Source organism: Sylvia atricapilla, chromosome 5, assembly GCF_009819655.1.
Source record: "Sylvia atricapilla isolate bSylAtr1 chromosome 5, bSylAtr1.pri, whole genome shotgun sequence".
NCBI classification, from domain to species: Eukaryota; Metazoa; Chordata; class Aves; order Passeriformes; family Sylviidae; genus Sylvia; species Sylvia atricapilla.
Genome location: NC_089144.1, coordinates 40,163,572 through 40,182,745, shown reverse-complemented (window position 1 = coordinate 40,182,745; position 19,174 = coordinate 40,163,572). Strand labels below are relative to the sequence as shown.

The following is a 19,174-nucleotide window of genomic DNA, read 5'->3' as shown; positions in this document are numbered from 1 at the left end:
ATCTCTGTTCAGACAGTATTTTCTTCCTCTATTATGGGTAAAACATTCAATTTGTGAACTAATCAGCAAAAAAACTCTATCGATGCAGCTATCTGAACAGAATTTTCTAAACAGAATCAATAAAGGATCATGGATCTTTCAAAAAGGACAGAAGATATCTGATAATTGTAAGTGTATTTAAATGCAGTCGGAATGTCAAAAAATTAAGGAGAGCTACTGATTTGCAGTAAAACTCCACCAAATAACTCTACCACAAATATATTAGTCATTCACCCCCACAGAATCTAAGAGACATATAGCAAATCTTCCAAAAGAATTTAATCTAGATGTTTTATTGTGAGTAGTATTTACTGTTGCTGTTTTATTGGAAGAAGTTTATATTTTCTTTCATGCTGTAATTTTTTGCAATGAGCTAGAGGCAGCCAGATGTTGAGGCAACTGGCACTATTACAAACTATAATGTCAGATTAAAGTTATTTATTATTAAGTAAGACAATCCTTACTGGAACACCTGAAGAATTTGTAAAACTTCCTCAGCTTAGTAATAAAGCTGTTCATTGTATGGTAGACATTTCAGTAGGGTAGGTACAGTGGAATGCACACTTGTTCTCCAGTAAAATGAACTTCTTCTGTGGTAAAGAGAATCACATGAATGCAAAATGAAGAGGTAACCAATAAACAGTGGGGTTCAGACAGTCTCAGAAAAGGAACTGTTCCTAGGGGAAACAAGCAACTCTCCATCCCCTCCCCAGAGCACGTTCTCATTTGCAGGCATCTGATCTCTGGACTAACTTTCCGAGGCAAAAATACATTCAAACTGATAGTGAAGTTACTCTTAAAACCAAATTCAAAGCAAATTACCTCATACAGACACCTGCCACTCAACCCCTTCCTAGCAGTCTGCAAATGTTCTCAGGCATATCTTAGACCAAAACCAGCTTCACTACAGGGCATTTCTCCTTTATACACAAAATTACATTCAACCCAAAGGTGTGGGAGGGTGGGGAGAAGACCAGTGGCAGCAACACCATCTTGTGACAAAGAAACTTTCTTCAGAACTCGTGGGGGAAAAATTCTAGTAGGATATGTCAATGCACAACTAAAAATCATTCCTAGATTGAGAAATACATCAAAACTACAGATTAGGAAGAAAATTAGGAAGTTATTTATTGAACAACATCCTATTGAGAATGTGCAGTTGCTGGGTTTATTTAATGGGCATTAAGCCCACATTCTTATGAGTACCAATTGCGTGATAAATCCATTGCACTGTTTCTAGAATCAGCACTAGAACATTCAATTAGGAAAAGCCTTGCTGAATTTTCTTTTAATTGAGTTCAAACAGATGGTTTGATTTCTGAAATGCTAATCTACTGGTGTGAGTTCTTTATTTCACGGCACTTTATTTCTGATTGACACCAAGGGCAAATTTACCAGGCAAAGGCAATCTTGCTCTCTCCAGGAACTGATGTAGGCGGCACAATATCCCCTGCCATATTACTATCAGACTGTAAATCACAATCAAGTGCATAAATCTACCCATGATACACCATCTTCAATTCCACAATTTCAGCAGACTGCATCTTTACAAACTACTACCTCTCATAATCTCAAAGCATAATGGCAAGTTTTATTTAACTCAGTAGTACAAGTCTAGACTATTTTGTTTCCTATTAATGAGTTTCAAACCCCTAGCTGTCAAATTATTCAGTAAATGAACATCACAGTTGAGTACAAAAACAACGATTGTGCAGTAATTTTCATTCTTGAAGAGCAAGCACAGAAAAAATAATATCTGTCTACTAAGATTTGGGTGAAAAACTCTAAAATCCCAGATGAAACAAATCTGCACTCCAAGGGACAGGCCTAGCTGACTTCACATCTTTTTTTTCTTCAAGCAAATTTGATGGTGGACTGAACATATCTATATCTGAGACAAAGACTTCAGTTAGGCATAATGAAAATACATATTAAAAAATGCGAGATTTCCATTCAAGTTAACTGAGGTTCAGTCCTACAAAATTTCTGAATCAAAGTCTTGACAATGAAATAGCTCAAGTAGTATTTGGTATGAGAATGCTTTCACTTTGGAGAATTTATGAGCTATCCAAGGAGAATTACATCACCTAATGGTACTGGAAGAACATAGGTAGGTGCCCCGAGGGAAAACAGAACCTATAAATTAATACTTCCCTGATTAACTTCTTGAGAAACATACTAAACCAACAATAAACATGTATGATTTTTGTGAAAACATGGTCTTTTTCTTTTTTGGAGATTTAGTCACATGAAATTTTAAATCTGTGGGCATCAGAGCCTACAATGGAAAATGGTTGCTTTAACCAAAACACCCCGGGGTACTTTTGGGTTTTTTTGTCAAGAAAAAACTTTATCAGTATCTCCAAGCAGCACAAGGGATTGCCATCAGACATACTGAAAGCCTGGTATGACCTATGTGCTAAGTGAATAGCGTATGAATTAGTGGAGAATTTCTCTCTCCTAAACTACATGTTTAGCACAAAATTACTGTTTCAACAGTTCTTGGTAAGAGTAATTGATTATTTAATGGAGTTATAAAGTTAAATAAATTTGAGTTAGTATGTAGATGCCCATTTTCCAACATTTGTTTCCCTGTTATGTAAAAGCACATCTACACATTTCACTGTTCATGAAGTTGAATGACTTGAAAAATACATTACGCCAATAATTAGACTGTAGAAGGACTGATATTTATAGGATATTTGTTAACATTTTAATAGCTGAAAATGAAATTAAAAACATTCTGAATTACCGTGACAATGAGTTTCTGGCTTACTTTGCCAAGTGTTTCTGGGTATGCAGCTTACTGCTTGGAAAAGTTTAAGCTAAGGACAGCTCATAGCTGCCTGCATACTTTCACATGAAATCAGAACATGCAGAGTACAATTTATCTCTCCGATGCAGGAGAAACAGAAGCTACTCTAAACAAGTCAGTGGTGGTATTGCCATGCAATATCTGTATAAACAGAAGAAACTTGCATGTATTTTCATTTCAGTCGTTTAGAACTTGCACAGACAAAATAGTTCTGTATTGATTAGAATATGAATGTAGAACAAATTATTCTAGATGGGAAATAAACAGCAATTTAAACGCGTTTTAATTCAATGTCAAAGCTCACAAATTACACTGAGCAAACCAACTGATCTCAGACATTTGTGTGTTTAACTATTTGTATAATCAGGAGAGTACAAATCAACTCCCCATAACTCAGCTTCCACAAAAGTGAAGATGAGAACTGTAATGACAGGATTTCCAGCTTGTTCCTCTGAATCTTACACAAAGATGGATCACAATATTGAGAACTAGATTTAAGTGTTCTATAATTGCCCAAAAGCACATTCAATCTTTGCTTTTACAGAGCTCCTACAATGCAGGAGAAAACACATGTACGGTTTTTTGGGGTAAGGCAATAAATATTCTCAAATAAACATTTCCCTAAGGAAATTCAGTGTTTTCCACAGCTGAGTAAATCAGTTTTCAAATTATATAACTCGTTCTGATATTGTACTTCAGGTACAGGTAAATATCCCCATTCCAGTAGCCTGTATTCTTTCTTTGTCCCTTGATGGAGATCACAGGGATTGAAAACACTATATGAAGTTTTTTGGTTTTTTCTGTTGCATTTTTTTTAAGGTGGGAGATACTAATCTCTGCTGAAGTATGAGTACTTCCAGATACAGAGCAGTAGCCTGTATAGAAGCCTGTCTTGAAGCTGACAGCTGTGCACAAAAACTCCCTAAATGTGTAATAAAAATATTTTTGAGGGTTGAGAACAAATATAATTGTAAATAAAGAAAGAAATAGTTTTGTTAAAAAGAATAAACATTGGGTTTTTTCCCCGAATAGTAAATAATGTATCTGCCTTGGGCTTAGCCCCAGACAAGAAGGACCTGAAAGGGTGAAGAAAACAACACAAGAAAATTGAGTTGGAGACCAATAAAATTTTTAAAAAGTTCTGGAGGAGCAGAGAGACTTTGTGCATGGATAAACTCTTTAAATGGGCAAGTATTGCTATTTCTATGCAAACACTGTTGAGTCTTTCTACCTGAAATAAAGGGAAGCTTGCATTCAGTTAATAATAATTTTCTTGAATTGTTCCATTCTGCACAACTTTTAGGCTAGGTCACCTTTACACTACGCAGTCTGAAAAATGTCACAGTTATTCTGATATCAAATATCAGAGTAATTTTTTAATGGTGTTTCAACAGGGACAGTCTAATCAACTTACAGTAAACAAGAAAGAGCTCTCTTAACCTTTTGAGATCAGAGAGTGATGCCCTCTTCTCAATAAGGATGTTCCACTATCTCCTCTACCAGTGGAGCTGATCCATGCCTAAGCATCCCACTCCTGCATCTGTCTGAATTCAAACTTCTAAAAACATGTCATCTGGAAATACAGTTCTCATCAGTCATGCCTATTTTTCTTGTTAGGAAGCCACAGCAGCCGTTTTAGTGCCTGGGAGTCCTTCATGCCCTGTAACAATTGGTTCAGTCTTTAGCAGGAAGAGAGGAAGAACCGGATCCTGGGAAGTTTTTTTTTTCCTCACACCTTCAACAGCAGCAAAGAAAGGGGGCATTTTCAGGAGGCCAAGAGCACTGCTGGGCTGGAAGGGATCCACAGCCATTCACATTATTAAGGCAGAGAGTTTGGCACACTTGAGAGGAAGCCTTAAACAATGTGAGGCTTAGCAGCCTTACCAGCTGGTGCTGGTAGTAGGAAGATGAGCAGCCCTGACACAGGGCAGGAGAAGCTGGGAGCATTTCAGATGGCACACGGGCAGCGAACAGAACCTCCTTCTGCTCCACAGTGCCCACTTTTCAACTCTCAGCACAGGCAGACAACTGAACAGATGAATCTGCTGGATGCTAACCACTTAAAAATACGGCTCTGTGGTCATACCATAACACCAGTAGATAAAGCTAAAATATTACTACGTGTTCATTATTTTGAATAAAGAAGTAAACAGGCAAAACAACATTTTAAAACAAGCATTTGCAGCTGTAAATTGTCATGCTTTACTGGCAATAAGACATATTGTTAAAACCATATATATACTTTTTCTCTTTTTCTCTATTTCTAGCATATCCATACTATGCTCCAGAAACCAGGAGTACAGATGGCAAGGCACTCCAGTTGTATTTAAGTAATGGGGACTAGATAGACCTGATCAAAAGAGCTGCAGGAACAATAGATACATTACTGCTGAGGGATCTGCTGTATCCCTGGAGCAGTGAGGCAATGACATTGGATTCGGCGTAGCCAGTTTTTGTCAGCTGAGAATCAGCTGCAGACAATGCAAGAATTGCTGTTAACCCATCCATTGCTGCCATGATCAGTAGACTTAACATAGTAGAAGCTCTTAAAAAACTTTATGAAAGTTCTCCTCGGCAATAATAGGACATGTCCTCAACAAAGCTGTCAAAATGCATTGAAGTTTTCCCCCCCCAAAATTACTCCAAATACAGTAAAGCTACGTGACACAATTATGGAATGTTCATGAGAAAATCAAATAGGAGAAACTGGCACAGAAACACCAAAGAGAAAAATATATAATAAAACAGATCTCAATTACAAATTTTTCAAGACAAAAAAGCTACATTTACTTTATTTTTTAAAGACATATGTACTATTGAAAGTATTTTATTTTAGAAGTCCTGCCATGAATAAACCCCATGAATTATGAACACTTTCCCTAAGAAGGCACTGAAAGCATGTTACCTCTAAGGTGCCTATGAAATTACAGTCAATTGTGTTAAAATCACTAGCATTCTTCTTTCACCAGTTAGACAACTTGAGGTAGAACTTACTGCAAACCTGGAGCCCTTGGCATGAAACCTTTCCAGCATTGGGGGAAAAAAAAAAAAAAAAGAAGTATTTGTAGAAACTGCTTTTTAATATGATATTGTGTTAACTGATTACATAAGTCCTTCAAGTCAAAAAATGGTTTAGTCCCCCATATCATGATTAAACCATCTAGTGGAAATTGTGTTTATTTTGCTTATAGGTACATTTCTCCTTTCCCCTTCACTCTGTGTGTGTGTCTTTATGTATGTTGTTACAGTAAGACATTTAATCAAGCCCTTTTGAAGTGGTAGAGTGGAAACAGCTGTATCTGACAATGTGCTGATGACACGGGGCTTAAAGCTGTCATGAGCTCCAGATTGCAAGCAGCACTAATATGTGGTTGGGATGGTAGTGACTTAGAGGTCACGGCACCTCCGTGAGGAATGCTCCTAAGCCAATCAGCTCAAAGTGGTGGCTCGGAGTCTTAAGGCTCTGGTGAGCTCTCTTTCATTTAATACTCTTGAGGTCACACTTCAAAGTGCCCTTTCTTCTCAAAAGCCATTGGCCATATGTGGGGGTTCTAGAGCAGCTTTTTAAAGACTGGCTGCTTCAGGCTCAGATTTAAAAAATTAGAAACGCAGCTCTATTACACAAATGATATCTTAAAAGCTGAACAAAGGCTGAAGCTTAAGTCGATATCTCACATTCTTGTAAAGCATGCCAATTTAAAGACGGTTTCCGGATGACTGATTTCTCCACAACAAAGCAAGCTTAAAGCTCACATTTTAGAGTGCCTAACGACTTGTTAAAACTATTTCCTGGTTTGTGAAGATTACAATATGTAGGGCAGCAAGAAATCATCTCTGAATACAGCCTTTCTTCAGCAATACTCACACTGAGAATAATTACTGTATAAATGTCCAAGAAACTTATGATTTCATTTCTTCATGCAACTGAATTTGTTAAAATTAGACTAATGTGATTAATCTACACTCAAGCCAACACTGCTGGAACAAACACATATATGCCTCTCACTGAGAAGGCTCTAAAATGATTTTGTTTTGATCATGGTACAACACACAATGCAGTAACGCACTTTTTGGAAAGCATTCATAAAGATCAAGGGGCTAGGGAGGCTAATCTCTGTAGGCTACCTAAAGAGTTGAAGGAAGAAAAGAGAGTCCTGCAAGAAATAATTAATTGCAAATAAAAGTAGGTTTGTTTTCTGAACTGCTTCCTGGATTCCTCTCTACCCCTTGTGGCTTAGAAGTCAGCTGTCTGAAAACTAAAATAGACATAATCTTGACAATGCTTGCTTCTTCAGTAAAGTTAAAGGCAAACTGTTCTTATCTTCAAAGCAGCAGTGTGTTCTCCAGAAAATATTGCTCTTCTGAAATTTGTCTGGAAATTACTTTCAAGGAGGATAAATACCCACCTATTGTAAATAAGGCAAATTGTAAATATTATTACAAAAATAGCTAGGTCCATATCTCAAACACTAATACAGCCAGGCTTGTTTTTAATTTAAATTCAAGCTCCTTTTCAGCTGGTGCAGCATTTGTATCAAAGTGGTTTAATTTTTTTACCATCTGCAGATAGAATGTGTATCCAAAAGCAAGGATGGCATTCAGGATTCAGATATGCATTTTAACACACCTTTGCTGTATTCAGTCGTTCCTTTTCTGAGTATATTTTTCTGGCAAATACTTTATTCATTGTAATAAGGCTTGTAATGAAAAAATAAATTGTATTCTCAGACCTCTCAGAATTAGTTCAGTGATGAATGAATCATCCCCATTATTGCAAAAATAAAATCTTTTTATGCTTGCTTTCTTAAAAACAATGGCCTGCAAGTTTCAGAGAAGTTAGATTTTCTGTAACTGAATACTGTGTTTCTGGCAATGTTTTTAGCTGCTTTAGTCACAACTTTTCTAAAAATGGATTAGTTGAATGAGAATGTGACTCAGACATGCAGGCATATTGGTGTTCGCTGCTATTCTCCCATTCTGAGACACTGAAATAAAAGGGCTTGTCTAGGAGACAAATGCAGGAGTGGAGACTGCTGTCTGGAAAAAGCAGTAAAATAGCCAATTAAGTATCTCTGAAAGTAGTAAATCAGATGGCCATTTAAACTGGACATGGGTGTAGAAAAGCTCAGCAGAGCAGTTTCTGGATCCAAAGGTCTTAGACATTAGGGAGCAGATGAGGAATTGTGCAAAGAATATTGCTTCATTATAAAAACAAGAACTGTTGAGAAACCAAAGAAAGGGATGCAAAAGCAAAACAGAATGCTGAAAACAAAACTGTGTCCTGATAGCTAAACAAGCATAAAAAATTCACTAACAATCAGTAAAAGATTGCATTTACAGTATTGCTAAAATCTCTTATTGCTCTTAAGGACTGTACCTTATAGTAGCAATATTAGAGATATTATACAATATGTTATATTTGTAAAGAAACAGATGCAAGAGAGTGTAAATCTGAGTTTTGTTTCAGGCTGTGCTAGATGAAAATCTCTCAAGAGCCAGGCATTGGTCTAAAGTTATCCTAAAGAGTAAGTGATAATTTAATTGTCTTGGCACATTGAAAAAAAGAAGTTGATAACAAAGAAATGGATCTTCAGCTTGGGATCTGGCCAAGTGACTGGGGAACCAAAGGAAAAAAGTCAAACTGAAGGTAAGTAGAGTGCCAGTTTATTTGGGATGCTGCTCCATAATTCACTCATGTCAAAACTACTGTTTAAAGCACTAGAAGAAGAAAGACTTGTTAAACAGACCTTTTGAGAACTTAATTATACCAGTAACAAGGCTGATCCACTGCACAGAATGAGACTTCAGTGTTGCCACATGTTGGGAAAGATGAATCAGGGAAACCTTATAAATATAACTGCTTAGCAAAGATTCTGAAAATATGAAACCTACAACCGAAATAGAAATGAAAGCTTACTTTGAGTTGAAGGATACTAAGTCTTAGTTACTATATAACCTGAAAACAATGGTCTAGCTAGCTGAAGGAGAATCCCTTCTGATTCAGCAGAACCCTTTCTGCTGGCTAAGGGATCCAAAGGTCAATGTAGCAAAACAGAAGTTTAAAGAGTAGTTTTTAGAGTTTAAAATATAACACAGTATGGTAATATAGTAGTTCTTATAGGCTGTATGTAGATTCTATAGGATTTTGTGTCTTGTGTTGGTTGGTCACTGTAAATTAGAATATTCATCACAAGAAAAGATATAATGTATTGTAACAAAGACCTTGCTCTCTTACCTCTTCCTCCTCTCCTTCCCGCTGCTCTTAGCTCGCTCTTACCCTTCCTCTTCTCCCTATTCTCGCTCTCTCCTGCTCTCTTCCCCCCTGCCACTTTGCTCTCTCACTCCCTTCTCACTTAGCCCACACCCTCCTGTTCTCTCTCCCTCTCTCTTTGGGACTTCCCTTCAGCCGAGGCTGGTGGCTGAAGGCAAGGCCTTTTTACCCACGACCCTTGCAATAAAACCACATATTCTAGAATATACAGGTTGGCAGAATTCCTTGTCCCAGCCGTCCGCAGATTCACCTACAGCCACAGTATTCTCACTGATAGTCAATTTGGGGACAATCCAATTAGTAGCTAAACAGATGCACACAAATATACATATAGGTATGTGTTCATATACATGGAATGGTAGGAATCTGTACATTACATCACATGAATACATCTAGCAGTTTGAATTTTCTGTCAAGAAATGTTTCTAGACCATTAGTGATGGATTAAAGAAAAAACAAAGAAAGATCCTTCAAGCACTTACTCTGTTTAAGGATATTTAAGAATATTTATTTATCATCTTGACTCACATAATTATACTGATCCTTCAGTGAGGGATACACAGACCACGTACAAAATGAAAAAAATCAACTATGGGCATTTTCAGGCTCTGAGTATGGCTCCTACACAGCTCTGGACTGGGCCACTGCAGTCTCTAGGACAGGACCTGGATACCCTCTAAGCAGCCAGTTCAATCAGCACTAGAGAACAGTTCTGGGCACATTTAATTTATTGGCACAGACACAGCCATGAAGTACACAGTCTGCCAATAATTTCCATTCCATGTTCCTTTGGAAAGATTGGGAGCTTCTTCTTACCATGCACTTATTAAACTGCTTACTACCAAGTAAGCTTCCTCAAGTGGCTTCTCTTCCTCCCAGTCTGAAACTAGTATGGTAAATTTGAGAGCTAATAATAGTAATCAAAACACGTATGACTACTTCTGGGTATCTTTACATTTTTGAGACACACCCATGTAAAGTCATCAGACAGTTGATAATGGCTGTGAAAATGTATACAAGTTTCCCACTCTGCACAATAAAATATCCTTAAAAATTCGTGAACCATGCTTAGCTAGAAAATTAAAACCATGAACACCATGCTTAGCTAGAAAACTAAAAAATCATCTTGAATATAAAAATAAAATCATCTTTTAAAGAAAGCTGAACACCAGTATTTATTAAATTTTTACTTACATTAATCAAAGTTAGAAGAAAGTTTCTACAATAAATTATTTTGATAATCTTATTCTTCAAAAAGGATACTTTGGTCATAACATTAAAGCTTGTCAATAATCAGAAATACCTGACCTTTAGAGTTCTATTGCTATGAGCTTACTACTAGTTGCTCCAAGGCTCTCTGAAAAAAACTCACACATTTAACTATATTTATATAGGGTTACACACAAAAAACTTATTTCTTAGTCTCTGAGAAGCATTTTGATCATACAATGAAGCACAGCAAAGAGAAATTGTACCAATTTGCAGACAGCTGAGGGAATACTTTCAACATTAAGGTATCCTCTCAGAAAAAAGAGGCAAAAGCATCTTACATTATGCAAGCATTATGAATCACAAAGTCCTCATTGTTATTTCACAAAGTACGAAGTACTGAAGAAAGTAAGTTTTCAGAGTTCTTAAGCAGCAGTATGAAAATCTGTAATTTCATACAAATAAGTTATTACTTTTTTAAAATTATATTTTATTAGCTTACTTTGAGACTTAGCGGTTGTTTCTTTTGATTTTTAGCTCTGAAAACTTAGTTACGTCTTTTTTTTAAACTTGGGTTTTTCCTTTTTTTACTGCATTTTCTGACTTGTATGCTCAAATTTGGCACTATAGACTTCTGTGACAGAAATTTTCCTAGATTTGATTCACTGCCTAGACAAAGTGTTATGTATCTAAATTAAATTCTGCCCCAATTATATTCATGATTTTTTCTCAAAATGTGAAGTTACTTGCAAAGAAATGTAATATTAAATAAAAAAATGTATGTAAAAGTATTTTATTTAATTCTTGATGCAATGAAAATTGGAAATGAGCTTCCCTTCTTAAAAAGCATCTGTCACTTACTTCTACAAATATCTTCTCAAACAGTAAGTATTTTTTGCCAATATACAATACATCAGAGATAAACATCTTCATGTTTGCTGAACATTTACCAGAAGTTCATGACAGACGAAAATGCATAAATGTATTATTAAAAATGCCTTAAACTGTGGCTCACAGGATAAACTTTCATTCTCTTTTACTACTGAAGAAATGGAATGGGAAAAGCTTTCCAAGCTTAACGCATTTAAACATAGATAAATAAATCTAAATCTAGAAGTGTTTTCCAAGTATGTTAGCCAAGTAAGATTTATGGCTAGACCACTTCACTGAGGCAACTTGAAAGTGCAGTGATTGGTTTGACAAATGAACAGCTTCATCTGACTACCCAATAATTAACTATTAAAAGAACATACATAACACAGGCTGAGAGATCAAATGCTCCAGCGAGAAGTTCTCCTCAACACAAAGGGTTCAGTACCCTAGCACGTTCATCAACTTGAATAATGGATATCATTAAGAAGGTACTTACATTAGGTCTTAATCCTGCTGCCATTTCATAATACTTCTCGGCCTCTTCATTAAGACTGGCTTGTCTATCAGGATGGAAAAGAACAACATAGTTACACCTCATTTTCCTCGTGTTAAAATGAAACCATACCTAAAGAAGCATAGCTAAAAACTAAACACTACAACTACTCCCTGCTGCTTAAGGATATTACCCTAATAAATGCACAAAATATGTAAATCTAGAACTTTTACTATAATTCAGAATTTCCATTAGCACAAAACCTCTTCGCTTACTTCACTTTCATTTCAGTTCTGCAACAATATTAGTACATAATGAATAGAAATACAGAAGACTGAACACTTATTTCAGGCAAAAACAGAGACATACCAGTCTTCACCAGAAGAAAATATGGCTAATTTTTTGTTATCAGACATACATTAAATTCTGAAATCGTGTATTATACCATAATGTAGTTTCTCACTTTGTGCCCTCCCAAAACCACTGTAATTCCAGTTAAAAAAAAATTATAAAAAGTCAGGGAACATAAAGATTTCTGACAACTAGGTTTCCATGATTGATGGAATTCATACAGAAAAGAGTTCTGATTTCGACATTTACTCACATAATTCTGAGCAGGCATTTAAATGTAAATCTCATATTACAAGAAAATAAGATGAGTTAGTTTCTGGGTACCTGACGCAGTATTAGCTCAACACTTTTTCTTCTCCTTACTACTACTGTCAGCATCTACATGCTCCTAGTAGTTTAGTTTTTATTTCTTCTTCTCCTGAGATTTCAGTTTAATGTCTTCAAACAAAAATGCAGTTGCCAAAGAAATCCAAACCTGTTTTTGTCTGAACAGGCCCTTTTATATCACTTCTCTCAAATTCCTCTGTTCTCCTTTTGTCTCCACCTTCTTAATTTTCAGTTAACTATTCATTTTGGCCACATGTCCAATGAATAGCAGTTGATCACATGCATGCCAAGAGAAAAATGGCAAATCTGTAAGAACAACCAAGCAGGACTCTCAGGTGGGCTACTTATCTTCCTCTAAAGTTATCTGCTACTTTCCTATGAAGTGTTATGTCCTTTCACAGGAAAGGACATGTTCCGCATATTTGTGTTTGTTATGTGATTACAGATGCATTTTTGTGATACAAAATTGAAACATTAGAAAACAAGGATAACACCGTAGGGCTGGCTGTTCAATTTCTTTTCTCCTTCTTTTCCTGCTTTTGCAAAAAGTTACTAGTTCAAAAGCTACCAATCAACTGAGCACTTGTTTTACCTTGTTTATTACGGGAGCCTTTACATGATTTGCTATCAAATTGTGTTCTAATTTTGTTTTTATCCACCCAGATTTTAAACATTAGCCACATAATATATGGATAGGCAATTGATCGCAAACAACACATTTTGACAGCTATTGGTCTTGGGAGGAGAAAGGGAGAAAGCATAATCCCTTTGAAGTTTCTCACATAATTCCTGTGCAAGGTGAAACTACTTCATGACTAACAGTTTGCTAAATACAACCTGGTTTATATATGCTAACTGTTTTAAATTACTTTGCACATGTTTCATTGACTCAGCAGTTGCAGTGGTTAGAAATGATTGAATGTCTAAAAATATTCATTCAACCTGCTTCTGAATCACTCCTACTGGGCATCAGTAGCACTTGAAATGATTGAAAAAAAATAAAATCTCATACTTAGGAATTTCAGGATTTACAACAAAGCACTATCAAATGAAACATGTTACAGAGCTTTTTTTTTTTTTTTCTTTTTCCCCCTGTTTGCGCAAAACCGTCAGGACACAAATCACTTCTGAAAGTGGTGAAATAACATACAATAAACAAGGTGCATTTCCCAGGAGGCAAATACAAATGGTACACTTTATCTCCAAAAAGAGTTGCTGGCATGTGAGTGTGGAACACATTAAAATCCTGTCTCCCCTTTAGGCCAGTGGAAATACATGGCTTGCTTTCCTGACACATGTACATCTTGAAACAAGGATCATTAATTGCCAAGTTGAAAACAGTTTGAATATATAGCTCTCTGTAAAAAACATTTTATAGAAATGAATGCACAACACAGTAACCTGGCCAGGAAAATGCTAGTTCCGTTTTTGGGGCATTCAGCAGTAGTTCCTTTAGTTAAGATGCTGCAGAATTCTGGTTCCCATTTTCACTGCAAATCTAAGCCAGAAATTAATTATGTTAAGCCCTGAAACAGCTTTCCCCTGAGAAAAATTAAAGGCACAGAGGTAGGAAATTGAAGTAACCCTATGCCACTGAGCAGTAAAGAGCTCTGGATCAATGTCAAATAATGGAAGGACACTATTAAAAGTAACATAACTCACATTAGAAAAAAAATATTAGATAAAATGTTGATTAAAATACAGAGAGGAAGGAAATGGAGGAAAGCGAGGTTCAGAAGAGTCTTTTTTATAGTTATGAGCTATATTTAAACCTCTATCCTAAATCTTTTCATGAGGAACCACCTAGAAAACACATCTGATTTTTCCCACTAACAGTTAGTATCCAATCTTGTTTTAAAGGGAAAATGTTTCCACTTTTTCTTCTCTCAAATCTCTTAACCTGAGCTTCTACAACAAACAACTCCCCATATTTAGCTCCAGCTGACTAACACCTAATAAATGTGCTTGATGACATATCACTCTTAGATTCTCCTGACACCCAGCAATAATCAGTTTACATTCATTTTGATTTTCATATTGTTCACCGGAAAAAAATACTGTTGTAAAAGAAAAATACCACCAGCGCTGACTGATTTAGATACATGTGAGTGAGAAACAGTTCGTTTTAACCTGCCTGTTGCTTAGTATGAGGCTTCAGACTTAATTTTTACAGTAAAATCATAGATGTCAGCACACCTACAAAGAAATTTTTTTCAGTAATTCCTATTTTAAAACACTAAATGCTGATACTTGGCATTCTTAATGGACCTTTTTGTGTAACGACAAAATTATAATCAGGTTTTATAATCAGCAGCTCTGTTGCAATGAACCATTCATTCACGCTTTTTGGTTTTAAAAATTTATACAGACTATATGCTTTGCCATACATACATATATATATATTTAAGCATATAGATAGTAAATAAAGGATGAATATAATCTGTTCAGACAATAACATAGGGTTAAGTTGTGCCTATGATAATGTATCAGCAATTATACTCTATGTTTGGTCAGCATATTCTGGACAGCCAAAATACTCTTACAGAAAATCACCAAAAAATAAAGACCATGTAATGCAGTACTGCTCTGATTTAGACTTCTGTTTCAGTAGCCAATAAACATCCTGTAACTTCATGTCACATGAGATTTTCCCAGAAGAATCCTTTCACAAAAGCATGGGAAAATGAATCATTCCTACAAAATGTGTTTTTAGGCAAAGAGGTCTTTTTCCTAAATTTGTTTACATGTGGAGGCAAGGTGAAATTCTCTTCCTGTTTCTAATTATTACGGCGGTGCCACCACACTGCCATCCTTCATTCCAGAAATAATCATTCCCTCGCCCACAGGAAGCCTGGCTGATGGCAGCTCAGCTGGTCTAGGAGAGCAAAGTGAACCGTAGCCCTTGTTAGCACACGGCTCAGCCACTGAAGCTACAGCCGCTGTACAGCAGCACTCACGCCTCGCTGCCTTGCTGAGAGACTTCCCGCTCCTCTAGGGAAGAGCACTGCAAACATAAAACACATGACCAGACACTGTTTTGAGAACCACCCAAATGGCTGCATCAGCCTTGAAGAAAGCTGTCTGGAAAACAAGTTTGTTGAGAAAATGAATTTTACAGACATGTAGCATGCAAGTTAAAAGTTACCAGACTGTTGCAAAGAAATTAATTGCATTCATCCCACATCTCATCCCTCTTACAGATGACTTGAATCATTCTGCTCTGCATTAATGGGATGCTACAGAAGTCATTTAGGGAAAAAATTAATAACTATAATGTAATTAGGAAAGGGGAGGTCTCTGAATAATGCAAACAGAATTAACTAATTAATTTATTTTTTTTTTACTTCAGATTCAGTCACAAAGAGAGGAAATCAGCAGTGTTAGAATATCTGATTGGAAGAGTAGACATTCCTCTTGTTACTGCTAACCTAGGAACAGGCTATCTATAAATACAGCTACTGCATTTGGAGCCAGTTAACAATTCTGCTGCTAATTTAAGAAAAAGAAAATTAACTTGCAGCACTCCAGTTCAAAATCTTCAGAAGCTGTTAATTCTTATTTAGGTTGTATTTTAATTTAATTTTTTTTTTTCTCAGCAGGTAGGGGGATTTTTAAAAAAAAGAAAATATTTTAGCACTTGACTAGAAACATAAATTGCATTTCAAGAGAATGGTATGTTTATTTTCCATCCAAAACAGCTGTAAACCAAGAAAGGTCTTCATATTTCTGAGTCTTGCGACACCCCTTAGGCTAATGCTGGAAACACTAGTAGGAGAGGAGAGAAAGATGACTCCTTCCTAATTCAAAAGTACATCACTGTGTAAAATATTTGGTCAGAAAAAGAAAGTATCAGAATCTATACAAAAATCTAAGCTTCTGTTATTATCTTGCAGTCATTTTGGAAACCTTGCATCATCTACATTAATATCAATTTCTGTCTCTTATTCCACAACACATCTTTAAAATTTATTCCGTGTCTCTCACAACAGTCATTTCATTTTCATGCTCTGTGAACTTCTATAATGTATTTTCTATCTCACAGCTGTGCAGTTCATTCAAAATTCTTACTCACTTACCAGTCAGTTTTTATAGCTCTCTAGGGTACCTAAAGAGCAGTTGGTCACCTACTTGAAATTATGTCAGCCTTTCATTTATGACTGTCTTTAGCATTCAGTTCCTAGCAGTGTCACTCTGTGCCAGTTGGAGTACTCCTTTCTTTCCATCCTTCTTTATGTCTTGGTATCTGTTTTCATCTTGCAATCACCTCAGCTCTCCATTGTTCTAAAGATCCTAAAAATCATCTGCTTCTGAAGAGCCAGACTCCTGGTGGATTTGTAGCTGCTTTGTTACAATGAATGAATACGCATTGCCTTTGTCCAACAAGTATGATGGAAGCCATATATCTGAATTAATTGCTAAGTAAAGCAGCGAGCAAGGACAGACAACAAAATCATAACCTTTAGCAAAAATCAGTCAGATGCTAACACATGGGGTTTTAAGCAAATGCTTGTCAGCAGTGAATTCAGCTTTGCAACCCTGACTTGCTAAACCTTACAAACCACTCAGACTCTCAGAGAGTATTAGGAAGACATTATGATCTTCCACAAAGAGATCTGAGTATTAGGTGAAAAATTAGATCAGCTGGGTATCCCAAAGGAGCACAAGGAATTCTAGCTAAACTAAAGCAGGCCTATTTTTTACGTGTTTCAGTTTGGTGCATCTTCTTTGTTTTTGAAGGCTTTGGCTTTGCATTTACAGTAAAAATTGATAATGCAGCTTAGAATCACTGAGAGCTCACTCTTTCAAGGCCTCCCAAGAACAGTACACTCCCAACCAGACCAAGTAGGGTAACCATGGCTACTGTACAGCACAGCAGCATACCTGTTACAATCAAAGTTGAAAAATCTCATATCCTGACATAAATATATGTGCCTCAAAGACCGTGAATGCTACAGTCAGTGCTCACAGAGAAAGCAGGAGATTTAATAAACCTATTTCCAAAATAGTATTGATCTACACCACCACATTTTACAATACACACAATCATACTACTAAACCATCTAGTACAACACACTCAGTAAAATCAGCAATCTGACCCCTCTATGCCTTTCTAAATTCAGCTGTCATGCCTAACTTGCTATTTTTCTGTCTGTTTATTTGTAACATTAATCTAAGTGTTTCAAATTACTGAATTCTGTCTTGAGAGGTATTGTTCACAAGATAATCATGGGGAAGGATCCTTTAAACAGGTCATATACCTCTGTCAGGTAAACTATTGTTTACCAATGAGCCATTTGTCTTGGTTTCCTTTCTAATCTACAAGCAGTAAGTTATTTTTAAAAAATAACTTTTGGGGCTTATTTCAAAATCGTGGTATAGAAAGCATAATTCTGAAACACAGGTCACTTGCGTGAAGCTGATTCTACCCTCTCTTTTATACTATTTTGTTTTTCTTTCATTCCTTTTTTAAACTGCTAAAAGTATAAAGGAGCCTAGTAAGATATTTTCAGCAGAGAAATTATCTCAAGACCTGTTTTGTGCTAATGAGGTATATTTTTTAAATTTCCTTTTTCATGCATTTTCTATGCTTAGATACCATCTAAATGAAATCAAGTATCCTTATAGCTGTTAAGTGGACAATAGACAATAATTAGATAGTTATCCTAGAAATAATCATGGAGGATACCTATTACCATAATGTGAGTTTAATGATAATGTTAAACTCACAGACAGAAGCTTAATGTTACTGAATAACTAAGTCTGACAGCCTTAAAAGCTAAAGTAGAAGTCCAAAGTTTTGTTCTATTCAGATAGAACAGAATTAAATACAAGAGTACACATTAAATCACAGATTCTGCGAATATCATTAAGTGCTCCTATGTGTCTCAAAGTAATTACCAGCCCAGGAATATGCAGATTTCTAATTATCATAATGTTCCCTACTGATATTAACAGAAATTTTCAATATTCTCTATCTACATCCAGATGAGAAATATGGTCTCCTCTTTTCAGTTGCTATGTACACTAAAATTTTAAAGATCAGGTGAAAGGAAATCCTACAGAAGGTTCTTTACAAAAGGAACACTTGTTCTCATATGCAACCAAAATGCATTACCTGCTTGTGAACAACAGAAATTTTGAAGGTAGGAAATTACAATATAATAACAGAATTTTAGAAATGCAAAGTGCTAAAGGTTGCAACAGTTTTATTCCACTTCTTTGCTTATTATTAGCAATAATATTAGATTATTCAAAAGAGTTGCCGGGCTTTAAAAAGAATCTTGCATAAGCAAAGGCTACAAAGACTTTTTTCCTCCAAAAGAAGACGAAAATCAAGTGAGGCAGATGTACAAGCACCAACCTGAGCATATGGGCTGCATTGAAAACAACATCAAATTCCATATTATCAAGTTCAGCTGCTTTTTTTGCCATTTCAGCTGCTTCTATCAGGCGTGATTCTTCTAGGAGGAACTGACCTGCAATGGAATGCATGAACATGAGCTCACGGAAAATAACTGATGCAATACAGTTCAGAACAGTACAGGAAAAGAAAGCACCAAAAAAACCCAAAAACAAACACACACTCCACCCCACCCCCACCCCCAAAAAAACAAAACAAAACAAAAAACCAAAAAAACCCCCAAAAAACAAAACAAACAAAAAAATCCCAAAAAACAAACAAAAAAACCCCCAAAAACCCAAAAACTCAACCTACTTACCACCAAACCCCAAACTAATAAACCAAGCAACAAACCAGTATCTCAGATTCAATCTTTAGTTATTTGTTAATCTGCTC

At 36.0% G+C, this 19,174-nt stretch overlaps 1 protein-coding gene across 1 annotated transcript in view; it reads right to left on the bottom strand.

Moving 5' to 3' along the window:
- TMTC2 (transmembrane O-mannosyltransferase targeting cadherins 2) overlaps positions 1-19,174 on the bottom strand; it is a 235,644-nt gene that overhangs the window by 11,782 nt on the left and 204,688 nt on the right. The window contains 2 exon segments of the mRNA XM_066319235.1: positions 11,704-11,767; positions 18,740-18,854. Coding sequence (XP_066175332.1) covers positions 11,704-11,767; positions 18,740-18,854 — 179 coding nt within the window.